The sequence below is a fragment of the Furipterus horrens genome, unplaced genomic scaffold (assembly GCF_987537825.1).
Source record: "Furipterus horrens unplaced genomic scaffold, mFurHor1.1.pri manual_scaffold_7, whole genome shotgun sequence".
In the NCBI taxonomy this organism is placed as follows: Eukaryota; Metazoa; Chordata; class Mammalia; order Chiroptera; family Furipteridae; genus Furipterus; species Furipterus horrens.
Genome location: NW_028327177.1, coordinates 116,336,631 through 116,359,326, shown reverse-complemented (window position 1 = coordinate 116,359,326; position 22,696 = coordinate 116,336,631). Strand labels below are relative to the sequence as shown.

Genomic DNA, 22,696 nt, shown 5'->3' with positions numbered 1-22,696 from the left:
CTTAGCAGAGTCCCTGGCACTTAATATATCTTACTAAATTTAGTTAATTGTGGTGACAGTCTTTTCTAATTTGTCCAGGCACCGAAAACCCCTCTGCAAAAGAGCATGGACCTTTTAGGAAAACAACTTTCCTTTTACTCCTTTGGTATAATAGGTAAGAGAAGAGTGAGTATGTATGTCTCATATATTTACTTAGGTTGTTTTTGTTCATTTGTTTGTTTTTTTTTTAGTATGAAGGGGGAGTTTAGATACATACATACTACATATACACATATATTTATTCATTTGAGTAACCCAATTTTAGCTTTATTACTACTTTTTTAAAGTTACAAAACTGACCCTCAGCCATTGTCCTTTTGTACAGTGATAAAATAGAACTCTGTTTAATTCCTATAATTAAATGGCCTTTCTGTAGACATACTATTTTTTGTGATTATATTGTTTTATGGATTACCTTTTTTTCACATATCCTATCATAAACATCTTGTCATTAAATAGACACTCATCTAAAACATGTATCAGGCTTCTCTGAGACATTCCTGTAGGTTCTTTTAGTTTTTAATTATGTCAGTGATTGTTCAGTGCAGGTATTTATTGTAAACACCTGTCATTTTCTTAGGATAAATTCTTAAAAGTAAAATATTAGGCCAGATAATATCCATGTAATTTTTAAATTTTTGGCGTGTTTTTAAAGGCTTTTGTTTTATATTGCCAAATAATACCTTTCATCAACAAGGTAAAAGTGTCTCTCTTCTAGCACCCTTGCCAACTTTGTTATTAACATTACAGGTGAATAAAAGACTTATTATTTTATTTCAGAATTTATTATTAGAGTAACGGAATACTTTGTTATATGCTATTGATCCATTTTTGTGACCTGCCAATCTATTAAACAATTGCATTAGTTTTGTAATTTTTCCTTTAATTCTTTCATGATATATTTTAATTATTCTTGCTAGCTTATAATGTTTTAAATTAATAGTGTATTTTTAAAGCAATATTTCTACTGTACAGTTTCAGTGAAATAATTTCTTAAATATTAATTCTATTCCATCTATCTTCATCATAAACATAAAGTAGGAAGATATTTTGTTCCTTATTGAACTGTTTATGTTCTCAAAGCTCCCTTCCTTTGATTATTGCTACTTATTTTCTAAGATTTATAGTGAATTAGATAAATTGAAAGGCATTAAATCTTTCCAGTTTATATAAACACGGTACCAAGAAGCCACTTCAAACTTAGGGATAAAAATATTTTAACTGGATGATTACTTGGCTTTAATGCATTAGACATTATTTTTCTTGTTAAGGTAGTATATGGATTGGGTAAGAGTTAAGATCAAAATCAGGAATTAGGAGACTTCTTTTGGAAAAGGGCAGATAGTAAATATTTTAGCATTAGGTCCATAGAGTCTGTGTTGGAAATACTCAACTCTGCCATCAGCATGAAATAGATAACACAAAACAAATTGGTGTGGCTATGTCAACAAATTTTATTTATAAAAAACATGCAGAAGCTCCATAGATTGTAGTTTGCTGATCCATGATATAATTCATTGAATATAATATCTTTTCTTAGGAGAGTATTTGGGATAGGATCTTAGAAGGTCACAATATACATCATTATTTTTTAGTTATAGAAAGATGAAGAAACTTTTAAAAATATTTATATTGATCTAGAATAAAATCTTGAAGTTGCTTTATTAAACCTCTGATTATGTTGTGGTTTTCCTCATAAAATCAGTAGCGTACCATCTGCACCCCTTGTTTTCAAAGACAAAGGTTAAAGCAGAGAATATGGAATTAGTTGTTTCATTTATATTAGTTGATTTTTTATTTTTAAATGTCATAAAATTAGTAGTTTTTAAATATTAATGCAGTTTTAGATGTCTTAGGTATGATCCATCTCTCTTTGAGCCAAGTCCTAAGTACTTCTTTATTTGTGTAATGTCTGGATATTGAGTTATGAGAAGTAAAGTTACTGGATTTATTTTTGCAAAGCTGATAATAAGTGTAAGACCTGTATGTCTTATGTGACCTTCTTTTTTCTCCCAATTGTATGAAAGTATTGGCATTGTTTTCTTATACTGGGAGCTTTCATATATTACTGTTTTAAGGGATGGGTGGCAGCAATGGCAACAAAAGGTAAAGTGTGTGTGTGTTTGTGCATGTGTGCATCAGAGCATTAACTTTAATCTCTCCTGCTTAATGGATTTTTGTAAAGTCTTGTAATCATTTCCTGATATACTTTCCCTTTAATATCAAGGAATATTTTGCTGTCCTCAGCTTGTTATTCTATCTGTTCTGTGCCTAACATTTTATGTAAAAAAGAAAAATAGCTGTTTGATTCTGTTTCAGGTATCATCATGTTGGTTGGCTGGTTACTAGGAAAAGATATCCTGGAAATGTTTACTATTAGTGTAAGGTAAGGTCTTATGGTTTGTTTATAAGTGAAAGTCTCTTTTGCTGTTTTCATTTCTCTGATAGGCATAGCTTATATTCCTTTGTGGAGGTTTTGTATGGGTGTATAGAGTATAATATTTCTACTAAAATAGTTAAGAATTCATGTATTGAAAGAAAGTCTAGGAAATTTGAAATCAACATATGTGACAATGGAGAAAACCCATACTAGATGTCTGGTATTATCAATCTATTATTACATTTTTATATGTAAATTGTTAAGGATCGATGAAACCAAAGACTAGCAGCATGGAAAGAGAAAGACCACAGTATAAAAACTGAATAATTATTTTCAGTGGAAAAAAATGAAAAAATTCAAGAAACAGAAGAAAACAATAAACAGCATTTGTATTTCCAGAGATCTGTGAAGAAACAGCATTCATGATAGACAGATTGCTATAGAAAAGGATACGTAACAACAAAAAGGTTTTAGAAATTAAGATTACAATTGCTGAAATTAAAATTTTAATTTAAGGGCTGTAATATACAGTTGAAGAGGTCTCCTAAAACATTGAATAAAAAGTCCAAAACAGAATGAGATAAAAGTGTCAAAGAGAATAATTCAGTAACTACCATATCTAACTAATGAGTTTCAAAAAAAGGTAAAAAATTATATAAGAAATGTTACATTAATATTTTCCCAATCTGAAGTGAGATATGAATCTTTACAGTTTGGATGGGTTCTCCAAATGCCAAGCAGGATGAAAAAAAACCCAACCTAGATACATCATTATGAAAGTAAAGAAATTAATCAGGCCATCTACAAAGGAAGGCTAATTAGATGGGTATCAGACTTCTAATTAGCAACAGCAGTTCCCATCAGAAGGTCTTTTTAGGTTTTGCTGAAGATTTCAACTCATGAGACTCTCGTAGGTCTCATCTGGTACCCATGCCCTGGGCACAGTGGGGCAGCTTTAGGCGTCCCTCTGCTGAGAGAGCCCTTGCAACGGTTCGTGCAGCAGTTCAGCTTAGGTACAAGGGGATGAGATGATCTGTGAGTGTGGGAATGACCCGGGGTTCCAACAAGAATCTGGACCACCCCGTTTTGCTAAAAGGATAAGGATGTTATGATGGTATCCTTTCATCTCTTATATTTGTTTATCAACATTTACTTCATACCATTTATAAGTGGAGAAATGCTCAAGGCTGGCATGAGTGTAATGGTGATAAAAAGGAAAGAAATGAAATATTTAAATGGATTCAATTTGTAACTGGTGTTTATAAGTCTAAAAATGAAAATGTTTAGCAATTATGTTACAAAGAAGATGACTGTCTCTTTTCAATGAAGTTATGAACCGTCAGCATTTTCAGAAGTGTTGCATTTGAAGAAATAAATACAAAGAGAGGAACCAGAATTGATAAGCCTATAACCTGTTAGAAATATTTTTTGATTTTGAAATCACTATTTATATTCCAGGGTCATTCATGACAGTTAATGAACAATTAGTGGCATCCAAAGGATATTGCCCATTTCAGATAAATATTCTTTTAGGTTGAGGAATATAGTTAAAATTCAAGTGAAAACTTTAACAATCCACTTTATTCCTATGAATTATTGATAAAATTGCTTAAATATAAAAGCATGACAAGGTCCATTGGATCTAGATTGTAAATGATGATGCCTAGTTTTCCTGATATAGTGAGGGTTAATGAAAGCATAAGATTCTATTTGAACTTAGAATAGTTCAAAAGTGAGAAGGAAGTATTAACGATAGCACATATTTCTTGACTCTTTAGTGAACACTGTTGAGGCGGTGGTATTATAAATGTTATTTATTGGCTTTCAATTTTAGAATCAACCTCTAAACAAAGCATGGAAAAGTTAATTATGTTATAGAACAGAATCCTAATAATATCAAGTTAGATCATGCAAAAAAGCATGTATAGAAATTGGAACGTAAAAACAGAGGAGGTAACATTGTTAGAATGAAGAATAGAAATGCTTATATCCTTACCTATAGTGGAGTCAAAAGATAATACTTGAAATGGGATAAAAATAGAGATTTAATTCTTTATGTCACAAAAGAAACAGTGAAGTAATTAATTTTTTTGTTATTATAAAATACACATACCCTAAAATTTGCTATGTAAAAATGTGCAATGCAGTTAACTATATTCATAATGTATAACCATCACCACTATCTAGTGTCAGAACTTCCTTCATCACCCCAAAAGAAAACTGTGTTCATTTCAATCAATCTTCATTCTTCTGTCTCCTAGCCCTTGGCAACCACTAAACTGCTTTCTATCTCTGTGGTTTGCTGGGTCTTTGATATTTCATATAAATGGAGTCATTTGTCCTTTTGTGTCTGGCTTCTTTCACTTAACATAATGGTTTCTTTTTTTAAAAAAAACTTAATTGTTGGCACTATTACAGATATTCCCATTTTCTCCCCTTTGGCCACCTCCACCCAGCCTCTTCCCCCCCATCCCCCATGGCCATCACCACACTGTTGTCTCTGCCTGTCATTTATTCATACATGTTCCTTGGCTAATCCCTTCACCTTCCTTCATGCAGGACCCCATAAGTATGCTATGAAGCTCTTTTTTAAATTTAGGAATCCACAATTGTTGAATTTAATTTCTTGTTTTCATTTTATTATTGAGAAGGTAAAATACCTTAAAATACTGATTAAAAATTTTGTGGATTTATATTTAGATACCCTTAAAACTTTCTAGAAGATGTTATATAAATTTATTTTATAAAGCTATTATTGGGTAGCTTTGAAGAAATCAGTTCTAAAGGTTTTCAGGGTTCATGCATGTTGAGCATATATTGGTACTTCATTACTTTTTATAGATGAATAACACTCCATTGTATGGATGACTAATATTCCATTGTATGGCTATACCACAATTTCCCATTCATCAGTTGATGGACATTTGGGCTCTTTCCAAGCTTTTTGGCTATTGTGAATAGAAATGCTGTGAACAGTCATGTGTAAGTTTTGTCTGATCATCTGTTGTATTTGTAGATGAGGAAAGTAAACTGCAGAGGTGGAGTAATAATAGCTCAGGGTCATACAAAAAATTGGTAAAGCTAGCAGTACAGATTTAAGCAATCTGATATCAGAACATATATTCTTTACTGTTTACTATTTACTTACCTGACAGCAAGTAGGTGTCCAGTAAGTGTTAGCTTTCCCTTCCTTGTGAGGCCATTTTTGGCGTTGACAATATTAATTTTGCAATTATTTTTAGTCCCTATTTTAAGTAACAGGCAATTGAAATTATTGCTGTGGTTACTATGTAACTTAAACTTCGATACATTGGTTCCAGTTTGGCTGTTGCAGCAATTCCTGAAGGTCTTCCCATTGTGGTCACAGTGACTCTGGCTCTTGGTGTTATGAGAATGGTGAAGAAAAGGGCCATTGTGAAAAAATTGCCCATAGTTGAAACTCTAGGTAAGTCTGTGAAAAGTGCCTACTTATGCAAAGATGTGTTAGTTTACACTAACAATGAATTATCTTTGGGTTTTATAATTTTTTGTCATAGAGGTTTGCATAGTGATGGTTGGCTTGTGACAATGTGCGTATGATTTTAACAACCAAAAAAGGTAATTAAAAATGCTATCACTCAGGATAGGTAACTTTCAGAGAACTCTTTCTGCACCATGGAGTGTTCTAATTCTTCAAATGTTTTAAAAATCCATATAACAAATGAAACTTTCTTATTTTTATATTTAAAGATTTTATTTATTTATTTTTAGAGTGAGGGAAAAGGAAGGAGAAAGAGAGGGAGAGAAACCTCAATGTGTGGTTGCCTCTCACGCCCCCAAGTAGGGATCTGGCATGTACCCTTTGGCACTCAATCCGCTGAGCCACACCAGCCACGGCAACAAATACAACTAATGGAATTTTTTTCTTTTGACATATCAAAAAAGATAATTGATAATTACAGATCTTAAAATGTCTACTTAAGTATAATTTGCTGATAAGAACCATAAATATACAATAGTTAAATTTCTATAATACAACTTTATATGTGCTAGGAAAATTGCAATAGCTTTATGTATGCTATGAAACTTAGTATTTTTAAAAATTTAGGAATCTGAAATAGTTGAATTTAATTGCATTTTATTATCAAGAAGGTAAGTTACCTGAAAATACTGCTTAAAAAGTTATGTGGGTTTATATTTAGGTACCCTTAAAACTTTCTAGAAATATATTATATAAAATTATTATATAAAGCTAATATCGAGTAACTTTGAAGAAATCAATTGTAAATAAAGAGTCAGCAGTTATCAATATCTAATTTTTAATTTTAATTTCAGAAACTACCTTATGATGAAGCAAACATGATGAGAGTCAACACACTAAAATTATCAATGAGCTTAATTTGTACGAAATTCAGAGAAATGGGCAGGCTTCTACAATACAATCTAATTTATTTTCAGTGTAAACTTGCATTTCTCCTTGACTCTTGGTGACATGTAATGATTTATTCTTTAGGCTGCTGTAATATCATTTGCTCAGATAAAACTGGAACACTGACGAAGAATGAAATGACTGTTACTCACATATTTACTTCAGATGGTCTGCATGCTGAGGTACTCCACAGATTGATTTAACAACAGAAACTTGGTGTTTAGCATTCTTAACTATCCCAGTGTCTTACCTTTAAAATGGCTATAATATTAGCAGCAGAGCTTTCTCTTTCCGATGTGATTCTACCAAGTTTTGTTTTACGCCAGTTGTACAGTCCTGAAACTTTGAATGCTGCTTGACACTTCTTTTTTTAATGATATTTATGTTTAGAGAGAGGGAAAGGGAAGGAGGAAGAGAGGGAGAGAAACATCAACATGAGAGAAAAAAACAGCAATCTATCAGTTGCCTTCCATACATGTCCCAATCGGGGATGGAGCCCACAACCTAGGTGTGTGCCCTGACCTGGGGTCAAACATGCAGCCTTTTGGTGCATGGGATGATGCTCCAACCAACTGAGCCACCCAGCCAAGGCAAATCCATAATTTTATGAGGTCTGTCTGGAAAAAGTCCAGCCATTGTTAATATAATGAGATTGGTTTGCATGACATCAGTGTAACTTGGCAGTCAAGGAGAGTGGACTGGAATGTGCATGGATGAATAATGATAACTTCACTCTAATAGTCAGTGGGGGTAGTAGACTGGTAGACTCCATTGAGTGAGTAAGTGTACTGTGTGGCCTTCACATTCAAAATGAGTAGAGCAACGATTCTGCATCAGATTATGCATTAAGCTTGAACATTCCTCCATGGAAACTATTCAGATGACTCAGAAGGTTTTGGGGGATGATGCAATGAGCGCAAATAAAAAGTGTGGCAAGATGCTTCAAAGATTGTCAAGAATCTGTTCAAAGCGATCCACATCTGGAAGGCCTGTAACAAGCAGAACACCTGAGAATGTGGAATGTGTATGGGCTGCAATCAACAAAGATTGATGACTGACTGTGAGAACTAGAAGCTGATCTGGGGATTCCAAAAACTAGTGTATCTGACTTTTTGATACAGGATCTTGGCATGAAATGTGTTGTGGCAAGATTTGTTTTGTGGCTTCTGCTACGAGAGCACAAGGAACGTTTTGCTGCAGTTGCTAATGACTTGATTCAAACTGCTACCAATGAACAAGATTTCCTCAAGAAGGTCATAAGTGGAGATGAAATGGTGGGTCTGTGGCTATGATCCATAAATGAAGGCCCAGTCGTCCCAATGGAAGTCCATGTCTGAAGTAGGTGCAGTAAAGTTGCAGCAAGATCAAGACCGTGTTAACTGTGTTTTTTGATTGGGAAGGTGTTATCCATCACGAGTACATCCCTCCAGGCCAAGCAATTAATAAGGAGTACTACCTCAATGTTCTTCGTCCTTTGAGAGATGCAATATGACGAAAATGGTTGCAACTATGGGGAACTGGTGATAGGCAGCTTCATCACCACAACATGCCTGCTCATGCATCATGTCTTGTGCAGAGGTTTTTGGTGCAACATCAAATTATCGAGGTGACTCAGCCCCTCTACGCCGCAGATTTGGTGCCCTGAGAATACTGGCTTTTCTCAAAACTAAAATCATCTTTAAAAGAGAAAAGATTTCAGACTGTTGATGGGATTCAGGAAATCTATGGAGCAGCTCGTGGCGATTCCAACAAGATTTTGCAGTGTTTTTTGAACAGTGGAAGAGATGCTGGGAGAGCTGTGTGAGGTCCCAAGATGCCTACATTGAAAGGGACTGATGTATCGTTGTCCTATGTTTAATGTTTCTTGTATCTTTGATCTTCTTCAATAAATGTCTCTTTTTCATAGTAAATGGATGGATACTTTCTGGACAGACCTCATATATGTCAGGCATTAACCATTTGTTAATTTATCTCTAAATTATCTTATTTTTATTGTAAATTTAACTGGTGTTTAGCTTGGTTTGTTCTAACCATATGGGATAAGTATGCAGCTTGTCTAGCTTATAAGTGCTAGAATAAATCACTTAATGTCTCTGAGCCTGCATATTTGCAAAAAGAATTCTGCTTTTGTCTACATTACAAGCTTGTCATGAAAGTTAGATGTGGTAGTGGATTTGAATTCCTTGCATATTATAATATGTCATTAATATAATTTTTTATAAATTTATGCTCACTTATGTATAGAGATTTTCATGGTTTATTTGTATTTTATAGTATATTGTAGGTAGAAGAAACAAAAGATTATAATGTTAATTATTCTTCTTATGATATACTATAATTATAATTATTATAATTAATTATTAGTATAATTAAAGGTTTATCATTGTGGTGAAATTAGAATTTGTTTATTTAACAATTATATGTTCTTTTATACAAATTTCTTTACTTTTTTATGTATTCATGCTAACAGTGTCATGATATATAAAATGAAAGGAATGCAACTCATTGTAGATTTTGGTTTTCATAAATATTGTCCCTATCTACTGGTTATATTATTGACCCTGCTTTATTTCTTAGGTTACTGGAGTTGGCTACAATCCGTTTGGAGAGGTGATTGTTGATGGTGATGTTGTTCATGGATTTTATAACCCAGCTGTTAGCAGAATTGTTGAGGTAAATACTTCATTCTCTAAGAAGGTGACATTCTTCATAATGACTTAGGGTACAGTGATGATTTCATAGTTTATGTGTATTTCTCTTAGGCGGGCTGTGTGTGCAATGATGCTGTAATTAGAAACAACACTCTAATGGGGAAGCCAACAGAAGGAGCCTTAATTGCTCTAGCAATGAAGGTATGTGCCTAATCTCTCTTCTTTGACATAGACAACATCATCCCTAACGAGAGAATGAGAATCTGTCAGTTTTAGTATTACTGGTTTTAGGTATTTTGTTTTTACTGCCTTTTGGGAAATACTCTGTATTTCCAGGAAGTACAGAGTACTATAAAGCTTTTTCAGTATAACTTGATCCCTTATATGCAAGAAACAAAGTAATGACCAGTTATGGAAGAAGAAATGTTCCTGTCTTCCATAATCTTTAGAGTTTTGTATGAAAAATTTTATGTGTGTTACACCTGAAAAATACTAACTTTGAAATGAATAAAAGGCAACATTCTATTATTTCCATGTGCAGATATTAAGGACTTCTTGAGAAACCAGCTTTTCTTTTTTCAGTTTTCTTTTTTGTTTTAATTATCAATTTATTTAAATGAATCTAGAGTCAGAATTTGTGTTAGGGAGATGGAGTACTGTTCTTAGTAACCCTTTTATCTGTTGATATTGGTTCCCTTTTCCTAAGTCCTTCATTTGATTAAATGATAAACCTGAAAGTCCAGACATATGTTACTCCCAAACAAAAATAAAAGTCTTATGATATTTTTAAAAAGACTTTACTTATTTATTTTTAGAGGGAATGGAAGGGAGAAAGAAAGAGAGGTACAGAAACATCTATGTATGAGAGAAACATCAATAGGTTCCCTCTCACATGCTCCCACCTGGGGACCCAGCCCACAACCCGGGCATGTGCCCTGACTGGGAATTGAACCAGCAACCTTTTGGTTCACAGGCTGGCACTCAATCCACTGAGCCACACCAGCCAGGGCTAAAATTTCTACTTCTAAGAGAAGTCTTAGAAAACTTTGAGAATTTTGTGAAACAGGATGTGCTTCTAAATGAAGTTGCTTGAATTGAGATCCAATATAGAAATGCTGGTTATTATTACATTTAATTTAGGAAAAGAAAATTGATATTTTTAGAATATTTACATTTCCTTAACAGTCAGTAACACTTTATCATTTGTCCTCCTTATAACTAAAATAGCATAGTATAGCTTTTTAAAAGCTATTCAAAAGTTGAATTTGTTCACAAATATTTACTGTATTATACTTAACAGGATATTCAAAAGTTTAATCTGTTAACAAGATTTACTGTGTTATATTTAACTTTTATCTCTTTGAGAGATAAAGAATGTGAAACCAGCTTCTTAGGGTGGAGGCCTCACACTGTAGGTAGGACATTAACACTGATGTGCTTGGAACAGATATAAGGCAGACCAAGATAGTGGAGAGCTAAGTCCTAAACATTGAGCCACACATTAGAACAGTGCAAATTCAGACCTTGGGACCTAGGCTTTGAAGGATAGAAAAGTTTATTTTTTAACTTTTATTTTTTAAAAGATTTTATTTATTTATTTTTAGCGGGGAAGGGAGGGATAAGAAGAGAAACATTGATGTGAGAGAGAAACACCAATTGGCTGCCTCCTCCATGTGCCCCAAAAGGGGATCAGGCCTACAACCCAGGCATGCGCCCTCACCAGGAATTGAACTGGAGACCTTTTGCTTAGCGAGATGACACCCAACCAGCTGAGCCACACTGGTCAGTGTGGTAGGAAGGGTTTAGGTAGTAAGTCAGGGTAAGAGCAGTAATAAAAGCATAGGGGAATAAATAAGCATAGAATGGATTATGGCTTTTGAATTGGTTAACCTGGATAAAATGGAAGGAATTTGAGTAACCCAGAATATTGTTAAATAGGCTATATGGTCAGTTTCTGGAGAACCTTTGAAAACCAGGAAGAAGAGTCTCAACATGTTCCAGTCGACAATAAAGCATCAACAAAAACTAATGAACTAGATTTTTGAGTAGTTTGAAAAATATTTTTGAATATTTGGAGGAAAATGCAAAAGGGTATTGGGAGGGAGAATAGCTACATGACATTGGTAGTAGGCAGAATATCAAGTGGTCAGGTGAGGGTGTAAGGGAGTAGAATGGTAGCAACAATTAAGAGAGAGTTGAAATCTTAGGAAGAGAAGAATGGAATCTGAAATTTCTGTTCATTATAAAAGTAAATACTTGGTATGGGTTGGGTGTCTTTGTTTAGTTGTATCCTGCTTCTGTCCAGAATTTGAGTCAGTAGAGATTTTAATATAATCAGTGTTGAAGACTTAGTGTGTATACAGTTCAGGTGGCATGCCTGGGAGTGTATCTAAACATCCAGGCTCTCATGTTGAATATGTATGCTGCCATTCAGAGAAATATGATATATAGAGATGGAGTACTGCTATTCTTTCACTATTATTTGAAAAATAATTCAGGTATGTCTACCTAGTCTAGCCACAAGTCTGACCCTTGTTCTTTGTTAAAGGAAAAAATGATCATGTGTTGGTGAGTTAACTCTTTTTGTGCCTTATAGATGGGTCTTGATGGACTTCAGCAGGACTATATCAGAAAAGCTGAATATCCTTTTAGCTCAGAGCAAAAGTGGATGGCTGTTAAGTGTATACACCGAACACAGCAGGTATCCTTTCCATTTAAAGAATACTTATTATATCTTGTTTAACATAGAACGACTATTTTTCATTTATTGTCTGTCCATCTTTAGATTTATACAATCATAGAGTGTAATAAACATCTATTGCTTTAAAGTGTGTATAATTCTTAGTGGGTTCATCCCTTGTTATTCTTGCATTTTCTTTGACTTCATGCATAGATATATCCAATTATGCTTTGTGAGTAAACAACCTAAATGAATGGGAGCCTGGTCTCAGTTTCTTAAAGCTTGTGACATCAAATTCTTTCAACCTGTATTTTGTCCTTGTTGACAGACTATTAAGGTCTCTGCTGACTGTTGTCTGTGTTCTTTCACTGAAGGAATGTCTTGTCTTCAGAACTAACAAAACCACATTGTTTTGTGGATCACATGTGTATATTTCATATTAGTTGATCCAGCTTACAAACTGGTAAAGTGAAAATCACTGATATGTCAAGCTACTACTACTTTGTGATTGGGTGTAGAAATTTTTACAGAGCGTAATAAGAGTTTTTAATTATCTCCAGTGCACAGTTATATCATTTATAGTTGCTATTTAAAGCTTGATGCTTAAACTTTGATCTCAAAAAAATATATATATATATGTATTTTTTTACATTAACTTTATTAGGAATTAATAATGAGTTTTTCACCTGTGAGCAAACATTTTGAAACCAATACACTTTGTAACCTAAAGCTTTCAAAAATTGCATTTGAGTAATATAATTTTCAGCTGCTGTCCCTTGACCATCTAGTTATATAGCAAGAATACATATGTGAATTTATTTGCAAAGCCTCTTTTTAAACATTTTACATACTATCACACAGTACTTCCAGATACTGTAGCTCATGTAAAGTTTTAATGATTTGATTTCAGCGGTTTTTAATCCAGCCTCATCCAGGTTATATATTGGAAATTGTACTTTGAATCTTCTCAGTTGTGAAAATGGCAGAATATAGATATCTGTGGTTATTCTTCCTATATGCCAACCTGAAGAGTTTCTCTTACAGAACAAAATCAACCAACATAACAAAACCCAAACCCACTGATTTGACTCAGGATCTAGAATAAGTCAGCCTGGCACAGATAAGGCAAAGTTATCACTTTAAAAAACAACCTCAGTGGTTCTCAAATACTTCGTCTTTAGAGGATTTTCATTTGAGCATAACAGAGCTCTATACTCTGTGCCTGGAATCTGCATAAACAGCAACCAATGAATAAAAGATACAAATTTAAAAAGAGAAAGTATGGGAAAGACTCATGGTGAACAGGTACCTTTGAAGGCAGAGATTAAGGAGTAAGGCTGAAAACTGGAGACCAGATTGAAAATCTGAGTAAGGAACCAATAGAACTCCTTCAGATACCTTTTCTGTTTTTTGAGGTCATTTCATTAGCTCTGTAGAATATCAGAAATCTCATCTAGGGGATTAAGACTGGAAGGTAGAATTAAATTGGTTTAAGACTGTGAAAAAGGAGTGACTAAGGGGGAGACATTGTCCTGAAGGGCAAGCCTCTAGACCCTAACTCCACCTTCGTAGAATGCCTGCACGCTTCTCCCTCTTCTAAGTCAGGACTGAAGAGTTTTAGAGAAGCTGACTGGGATTCCAACAGTACCGAGTAATCCTAACTAAGCCTTTGTTCATTGGTGGGACGTATCTACTCCTGGGCTTCATCTAATCAGCATACAGCCTCAGATTGATCAGCTCTGCCATTCATTGCCCACAGAGCTTCTAGACCTTTAATTGCTTCAGTCCTAAAGATAAATGGACAGTGAGGGATTGCTAGATATTTGGGGAAAGTTTTCAGTTTGAAAGACACCGAACCAGCAGAGTACGCGGTCTCAGAGAAACAAAGATAATGCCAGATTTTTAAGTAAATTTGCAAAGACCATAAAAATGACAACAAAATGCTTTAAATAGGAAGTTTTTTAAAGTCAAGGAATCTATCAGAAAATAGAACAAAAAGTCAAAGAGGTGGATAAAATAAAAGATAAGGTACAAAAACCAGAATATGGATTTAGGAGATCCAGTATCTACCTGATAGTGGTAACAGGAAGAAAGAATAGAAAATGGGAAGATTTTGTCAAAAAGCACCAGAAAAATTTCCAGAGGAAGGACTTCAGCTTCTAGACTGGAGGAGGTTGTACACGCAGGCCCAGGAAAAGGCCCCGAGACTGAAAATCTTCCTTCGTAGGCTGAGGGCCCTGAAAGACCTGAGAGAGACTGGCCCCTGCAGTCTCATAATTGATGGAGTTTTTAAAGGGAAACTTACACAGGAGGTGATTCTTGGGCAGCTGACAGATGAGATGTTCGGCAGGTGCCAAAGCATTATACAGGGTAAAGGAGGAGATAGTCATGGGTACTAGTATGTGAATGCTTCCAGGTATGAGAAATTAGTTTGCATGCTTGACCAGGCCACAGCAATGGCCTGTTACAGGAACTAGCACGTAGTGGGAGGCAGAGGAGGGTTACTGATTTATGTCAGAATGAGCATAGGTTATGATCTGTCTGTCTCTAAGTGGGGTTTGGAGGAAGCCATCTCCCCCTTCTGGCCCAGGTCCAGCTCATGGGTCAGGCAAAGGTCACATCTTGGAAGTCTCCTTCTCAGGGGTAAAAAATAATCAAATTATTTGATTATGACGGTACTTAGGGCGAATTCTAGAAGGTTCCAGAGGTTTTGGGCTGGGAGGCCTGGCGAGGGGAGATCATCTATATAAAGGTTTAGGAATTAATGTAGCTTTTTTGGACTTTAAATGCAACATTGGGTAGTGGAGGCTGGAAAATAATAGAAGAAAGTATTCAAATTGAGAGGAAATTTATTCTTAGATGAACTAAAAAACAATGTGGGGATGGAATAAAATGGATATCCCACACCTTTTTCTTAGAAAGATACTGGTGGATATGTTAGTCCAGGAAAAGACAATAAACTAAAGAGGAAGACATAGCACACAGTGAGTTCTAACCAGGACAGGGAGCTGCAGTTATTCATTGTGAGCCTTTGTATTACTTTACTGTGATAAAATATAGAAAAAAGTCTGATAGTACCCATAATTATAAGGTGGTTGTGAAAATTAAATGGGATCACATATATACTAATAATAGCAGCCAGTAGAAAGCCTAAACCATTATTTGGGCTGATGTTAGTTCTCTCTCCTATTGAGTGGTTGAACCTCTCTTCAAATCTCAGAGTGCTTAATCTGGAGTTTAGTGTAGCACTGCCTTCAATGTGTGGGTGTGAGGGTATAGGATAGATGCCAGTTTTTAAATTTAAATTTATTTTTTATTTTTATAAGATGCAGAAAACCCCCACATATGAACTTTTAATCTTCAGAGTTCAAGTGCCACTCAGAGCCTTAGTCTTGAGGGACTTCCCTGAGAATTATGAGAAATGAATGCTATTGGCTTTTGGACTCCAATGGCAGATAAGTACAAGTTGAAATTAATTTGAATTTATTTGCTATGTTTTTTCTAGGATGGACCAGAGATTTGTTTTATGAAGGGTGCTTATGAACAGGTGATTAAGTATTGTACTACGTACCATAGCAAAGGGCAGACTTTGACTCTCAACCAGCAGCAGAGAGATCTGTACCAACAAGAGAAGGCACAAATGGGCTCAGCAGGGCTCAGAGGTAAGCTCCTTCAACATAGTCCCCGAGGTTGGAAAGGTAGTGCTGTCTGTTAATTGCAGATGAATTCATGCTTCACATCTGAGCTCCCCAGATCTAATCCAGGCTTTGCAGAACCTCACCATTTCTGAAGTGTTATGTTTTAGTTGGCTAATTGGCCCCCCAAACCTGGAAAAATTGGAATATTGCAAAATATGAAATCTCTAGGTCATAATAGAGTCGCAGTGGTCTCTAAGTAGGTGATAGAAATTTTATTTTAAACAAGTTTATCTCAAGGGAGATGGATAAAGGTAAAGTGATGTTATTCTTTCCTTATTTCATTACTTGATGGTCTTATTTGTTAATAGATCAAAAATACATTCTTAAATATTGAAGTCTTAAGCCCCTAATTTGTCCTTTAAGCTGAGGTGATTGCTTACTTGTTCCTCATCTGCTTTCTTCCCTTGGCGTTTACCAGAGGTAAGGAAGTACCCAGATTCTGCTGATGTTTGTGTTACTGACTAAACATGACATACACATCGGGCCACTTCTCAGGGCCATCATGTATAGGATTTAAGAGGTAGGGATTGAGGCCATACCTGGTTTTAACCTTCTGAATAGTTGCCTGGCTTGTGGGACACACAGACACACACTTACGTAGTCTTTCCCAAGGAAATTGGAAGAGTTGGCTTCCTGAATTTAGTATTTTTACAAAATGCAAGCCAAGCACTATAATTCCTGGGAGGAGGACACAAGTTGTGTAAAAAATCTTCTTACTCTTGGTTCACTTAAGCAAGGGCTTTTTGTGTGTATAAAACATTTGTATAAATTTATAGACTTTCTGATTTACAGGTTTAGAAAGGCATTCCTGTGGCTTTACTTGAGGTCAGAGTTTTGTTACTCTTAGCTCACAGCAAGAGGGTTTCAAAGTTGGTTTGGATTTAAGAGACTTTGAAGACATCTTAAAGTCTGGCATGTGGTTCTTGTTTTCCTTAATATTTGGGGCAGGGATTTCACACTTTCTTTTTATTCTAATTCTTTTTTCATCTGGAAGAATGTAGTGATTTGTGTTTGTGTGGTTTTGTGTTGTAATGTGAAATAGACCAGAGTTACTGGAGGAGAAAATCTTTGTTTCACAGGGCTTTGGAAAACATTCTGGGTATTTGTCTTGTTTCTTATTTTTTCATTTCCTCTGCTTGTGCTCCATTTTTCTCTTCCCTTTGAAATTACTGTAATGGAGAACAGAAAGATTTTAAATATAACTTGATGTTGCGTCTTAAAAAACTGAAGCTTTTTAAAGTACATGTGGTTTGTAATTTTGAAATTAGAGTGTTTCTCTTTATGTTTTAGTTAGGGACCCTCCACATGAAAAAGGTCTACCCACCCTGTCCCAAACAGTAGTGACAGATCTTCATTTGTTCTAAAGAAGCAAATAAATATAAGATACTAACCTCTAGGCTGATACTATTCCTCCATTGAGAGTTCCAAGCACTGATCACCTTTTCCTAGGATTTGCTGACACAAACTGATACTGTCTCCCTCTGTTACTATCTGCCTCAACACTAGGTATTGTCAAGGTGAAGTCCTATACCTACCTATTTACGTAGATGTGTGGCCCATCTGTAGTACACAAGTAGTTAGGTACGAGGTCTGTCTGGAAAAAATCCAGCCATTATTAATATAATGAGAATGGTTTGCTTGACATTGATGTAACCTGGCAGCCAAGGAGAGTGGACTGAAATGCGCATGCATCAATAATGATGACTTCACTGTACTAGTTACTGGGGGTGGTAGGTGCTTTGAATGATCATGTGTACTGTATGGGCCTTCAAAATGACTGAGCAAGTAGAGCAATGAATCTGTATCAAATTTTGTGTTAAGCTTGAACATTCCTTTGTGGAAACTATTCGGATGATTCAGAAGGCTTTTGGGGATGGTGCAATGAGTGTAGTGCATATAAAAGTGTGGCACAAATGCTTCAAAGATGGTTGAGAATCTTTTGAAAGTGATCCACATTCTAGGAGGCCTGCAACAAGCAGAACGCCTGAGAATATTGAACGTATATGGGCTGCAATCAGGAAAGATCAGTGACTGACAGTGCAGGAACTAGAAGCTGATCTGGAGATTGCAAAAACCAGTGTGTCTGAGATTTTGATGCAGGATGTTGGCATGAAATGTGTTGTGGCAAAATTTGTTTTGCGGCTTCTGCTACCAGAGCAGAAGGAACATTGTGCTGCAGTTGGGGGAAATGTGTGAGGCTCCAAGGTGCCTGCTTTGAAGGGGACTGAGGTGTCATTGTCCTGTGTACAGTGTTTCTTGTGTCTTCTTCAATAAATCTATTTTTCACATCACGTGGTTGGATACTTTCTGGACAGACCACATATGTGACTCTTAACACTGGAAAAAATGGAGGTTTTTGCTTCTAACCTAGGTTTTCCAAATACATCTTGATCTTCCACATCTTTTACTTGAATAAGAATGGATACTTCCTGTGATATTGCTGGGACTTTTCAGTTTCCCCATGAGATGCTTATGTTTAGTTGGAGTGTTTCGTGTGTGTTTTATTTGGTAAGTTCTTCAGTCTAATAATATCCCAGGTAGAGACACATCCCTTTGACTCATAAGTTACAAGAGGTTCCAGAATTCTGAGAATAAACTAAATGATATTTGGAAATGAACAGTACTTTGTACTATATCTTTTTTTTGTATGTTTTATTGATTATGCTATTACAGTTGTTCCAGTTTCTTTTCCCTTTGCTCCCCTCCACCCAGCACCCCCTCTCCCTCCAGCAGTTTCACCCTCCACAGTCCATGTCCATGGGTCGTGCATATAAGGTCTTCTCTATATCCCTGTCTATTCTGCACCCTCCTACTATGCTTCTTAATTCCTGTACCATTTCCCTCCTACCCCCTTCCTCCTCCCAGCTGACACCCCTCCACATGTTTCCCATACCTATGATTCTGTTCCCACTCTGGTTGTCTGCTTAGTTTGCCTTTGTTTCCATTCCCTAGCTTCTGTTATTGATAGTTGTGATTCTGTTGTCATTTTAATGTTCATAGTTGTGATCTTTTTTTTTTTTTCTTAAAAATGTCCCTTTAACATTTCATATAATAATGGCTTGGTGATGATGAACACCTTCAGCTTTACCTTGTCTGGGAAGCATCTTATCTGCCCTTCCATTCTAAATGGTAGCTTTGCTGGATAGAGTAATCTTGTTTGTAAGTCCTTGCTTTCCATCACATTGAATATTTCTTTCCAGTCCCTTCTTGCCTGCAAAGTTTCTTTTGAGAAATCAGCTGATAGTCTTATAGGCACCCCTTTGTAGGTAGCTCTCTTTTTTTCTCTTTCTGCTTTTAAGATTCTCTCTTTATCTTGAACCTTTTACATTTTAATTATGATGTGTCTTGGTGTGGTCCTTTTGGGTCTAGCTTGTTTGGAACTTTCTGTGCTTCCTGGACTTATATGTCTATTTCCTTTGCCAAATTTGGGAAGTTTTTCTTCATTATTTTTTCACATAAGCTTTCGATTTTTTGCTCTTCCTCTTCTCCTGCTGGCACTCCTGTGATTCGGATGTTGGCACATTTAAAACTATCCCAGAGGTTTCTAAGCCTCTCCTCATTTAAAAAAAATTTTGTTTCCTCCTTCTATACTGTTGACTGTTTATTTCTTCCTTATGTTCCAATTCATTGATTTGAGCCCTGGTTTCCTTTCCTTCACCACTAGTTTTGCATGGTTTTTCCTTCATTTCACTTAGTATAGCTTTCATTTCTTCCCTGTCATGTTTAATCTTTTCTGTCAGGTCTGTGAGCATCTTTTATCACCAGCACTTGAAACTGTGCATCTGTTAGTTTGGTTATCTCCTCGTCTGTTAGGTTAGCTCTCTCCTCATTTGTTACATTTGCTGTTTCTTGTGGCTAAGTTCTCTCACTGGAACCTTGATCTGACCGCCCTTTTGGGCCGAACATCTCTCTCTCTCCTCATCTTAACAGCTTTCTGTGTTTACCTATGTGTCTAGGTAGAGCTGTTGCACCTGTTACGTTGTAAGGGGTGGGACCTTAGTTATTCGTCAGTACAGGGCGACCTGTTTTACCACTTGTGGTGCTGTATGTCGGGGAGGGGTCTGAGAGGGAACAATGCCGCTTGCTCAGCACTGGCACCTTTTCCAGGCACTTCTCCCACTTCTGTATAAGCAAGCTGCCTCCTTTGAGAGACTGGTAGTTTCTTCCTCTGCCCCAACCCCCACTGTTTTTCACAGTCAGAAGCAATGTGCCTCTGTTTTCCCCAGCATTGGAACTGTAAGCTACACGGTCTGGTCAGGGGCTGGGATCGCTTTCCAGGTTTAATATGTATGACTCTGCTTTTTGCCATGGCTATAGTCACTGTACGGCTAGCCGCACCACCAGCTACCACTGCCTCTAGCTGTGCACACCAGCTGTCGCTGCTGAGCACCTCCCTCGGAGCTGCTGCTTGGCACCTCATTCTCTCTGTCCCAGCTGCGCCCCTCCTACCTTTCTGGCTGAATAGTTCTTCTTTCTTTCTTTGCTGAACTTCCCTGTCGTTTCGATTTTCTGGATTTTTTTTAGTTTTGAAGTGGTTATAAATTCCTTTTTAGTTGTGAGAGAGAGGCAGCATTTCTATTTATGCCTCCATCTTGGCCAGATGTCCTGTACTATATCTTAAGTGCCTAAGGATGATAGGAGCTGCAAATTACCAGAGTTGCAAGTAAGAAATACCTGTTAATGTTATGGAAAGAATGAAGGAATCCAAACTGTTAGTGGTTTTGTTATCACTTTAAAGTTAACTTTACTCCTAGGTATATGAAATTGTTACATGCTGTGTCTAATTAATTAATATAGCCTTCTCTGCAAGCTATTGAATTGTTATACAGACCTCTGAACTGGAAATCTGAGAATAAAATTAATAAAAGCCACCTTCAAAGGTATCTTGCTTAAAATTGATTTTAAAGCTCAACACATCTATAGTTTTTCCAAATAATTAATTATATTTTATAAAGAGCCAGTAGTTATGTTGAAATGAGCTGCATATGGTTACTATATGAAAATATTCTTTGTTTCTCATTTTCCTTCTCTTCTTAACAGTTTTGTCTTATTCCTTTTAAGTTTTAGTACTTTAAAGCAACCCAATATCTAGAAGCATTAAACTGTAATATTTTACTACATAATAATTTTGGTTTTTAAAGATTCTATAATAACCACAATGACATTATAGTTTTAAGTGATTTATTTGAGAAGTGTTAATATCTCTAAGCTTTTGTCAAGTAAATTCTAATGTTTTCTGTGATTCACATTTAAAAAATTTTTTATTTTATTATTATTTCCTAAGTTCTTGCTTTGGCTTCTGGTCCTGAAGTGGGACAGCTGACATTTCTTGGCCTGGTGGGAATCATTGATCCTCCTAGAACTGGTGTGAAAGAAGCTGTTACAACACTCATTGCCTCAGGAGTATCAATAAAAATGATTACTGGAGACTCCCAGGAGACTGCAGTTGCAATCGGTATTAGGCTACTTCCTTTTGCTCATGATAATTTTTTAAAAAAGTTATCGCAGTGCATAGTTTTGTGAGCCATTAGACATGAAATGTGCTTATATAACATTGAGATTACGTTATAATTAAAATTGATTCTTTTCTTTGCTCACACTGTAAAAATTGTGGAACAAAACTTTAGTTTAAAAAGTAATATTGTTTTTTAACCTCATAATCCACTGTGCTGATGAATAAAAGCACTAGATCATGAATATGAAAGGAACCGTGAAATTTAGTTTTTCCTTTTAACGTGAATATTTTCAAATTAGACTTGTACCTATTTTGAAAGAAAATAGCTTTGTTTATGTTTCTGTTGTCTCATCACATATATGCCTATGTTGTTTGAATGCCATTTATGATTACCTTAAGAAATAAGAGGGGAAAAAATGGACGTGAAAGTTAATCTTAAGAAGTAAAAGGGGAAAAAATGGACACTAAAGTTAATTTCCCAGAGCCTGTGAAGTATAATTCATACTGATAAATTTAAGCAGTTTGCTTAAAGTTCATTAATTATAAATTTATTACTATGTAGAGAGACTGGGATGGGAGTTTCACACTTTGTTATCAAAGAAGAATGTCACTAGAAACTTTAACTTTGTTGGGAAGATTATACTTTGAAAATCTTGCAACATTTATTTTCATTTACATACAAACTACACGATAACCATAGATCTACCGCCATTTTATTTGACTTTGGATACTTAAAATGCACTCTGATCTTCATTAAAATTGAGCTGCTGAGCAGAACCTTATTGCTCTTGTTTTAGTTTTTAGGTTTGATGATGGATTAAGTTGTGAAAACTTTACTCTTAAATTTAAACAAAAATAAGAGTCAAATAGAAAACCCCAGACTTGTAAAATTCAGTTAGTTTTGTCTTGCCAGTAGTTTGTCTTGCAATCCCTTGATATAGAGGCATTTTATACTTAAAAGAGAGCAGATAACAAGTTACATTAACTGAGCAATTTGTTTAATTATGTTTTTTTCTTCCATTTCACTTTAGCTAGTCGCCTGGGGTTGTATTCAAAGACTTCCCAGTCAGTCTCAGGAGAAGAGCTAGATGCAATGGATGTCCAGCAGCTTTCACAAATATTACCAAAGGTACACATAAACTAAGCCTTTTAGATGAAAGGCCTTATACTAAGTGTTTCCATTTCTACTGCTATGAAAATGGAACTATTTATATGAGAACAGTTAGGACATGACCACCAAATTTGTGGTCCAGATCATGAGATGAAATCTTATCATTGAAATCAGTCTAATTATTGAGAGTATTTGTGATGTGATCACTATGACCATCATTACAAATTTATTAACTTTAGCAAGAACCAAATTTCATCAGAGGAAAGTACTATAT

At 35.6% G+C, this 22,696-nt stretch overlaps 1 protein-coding gene across 5 annotated transcripts in view; it reads left to right on the top strand.

The window, feature by feature from the left end:
- The window catches only part of ATP2C1 (ATPase secretory pathway Ca2+ transporting 1), a 130,354-nt gene that overhangs the window by 91,592 nt on the left and 16,066 nt on the right, over positions 1-22,696 (top strand). For all 5 annotated transcript variants that reach the window (XM_090284344.1, XM_090284348.1, XM_090284346.1 and 2 more), the window contains 10 exons: positions 79-154; positions 2,359-2,425; positions 5,740-5,864; positions 6,912-7,009; positions 9,405-9,500; positions 9,590-9,679; positions 12,075-12,179; positions 15,664-15,820; positions 21,141-21,311; positions 22,343-22,440. In XM_090284344.1, the coding sequence (XP_090140470.1) occupies positions 79-154; positions 2,359-2,425; positions 5,740-5,864; positions 6,912-7,009; positions 9,405-9,500; positions 9,590-9,679; positions 12,075-12,179; positions 15,664-15,820; positions 21,141-21,311; positions 22,343-22,440 (1,083 nt within the window). The remainder of the gene's footprint in view (positions 1-78; positions 155-2,358; positions 2,426-5,739; positions 5,865-6,911; positions 7,010-9,404; positions 9,501-9,589; positions 9,680-12,074; positions 12,180-15,663; positions 15,821-21,140; positions 21,312-22,342; positions 22,441-22,696) is intronic.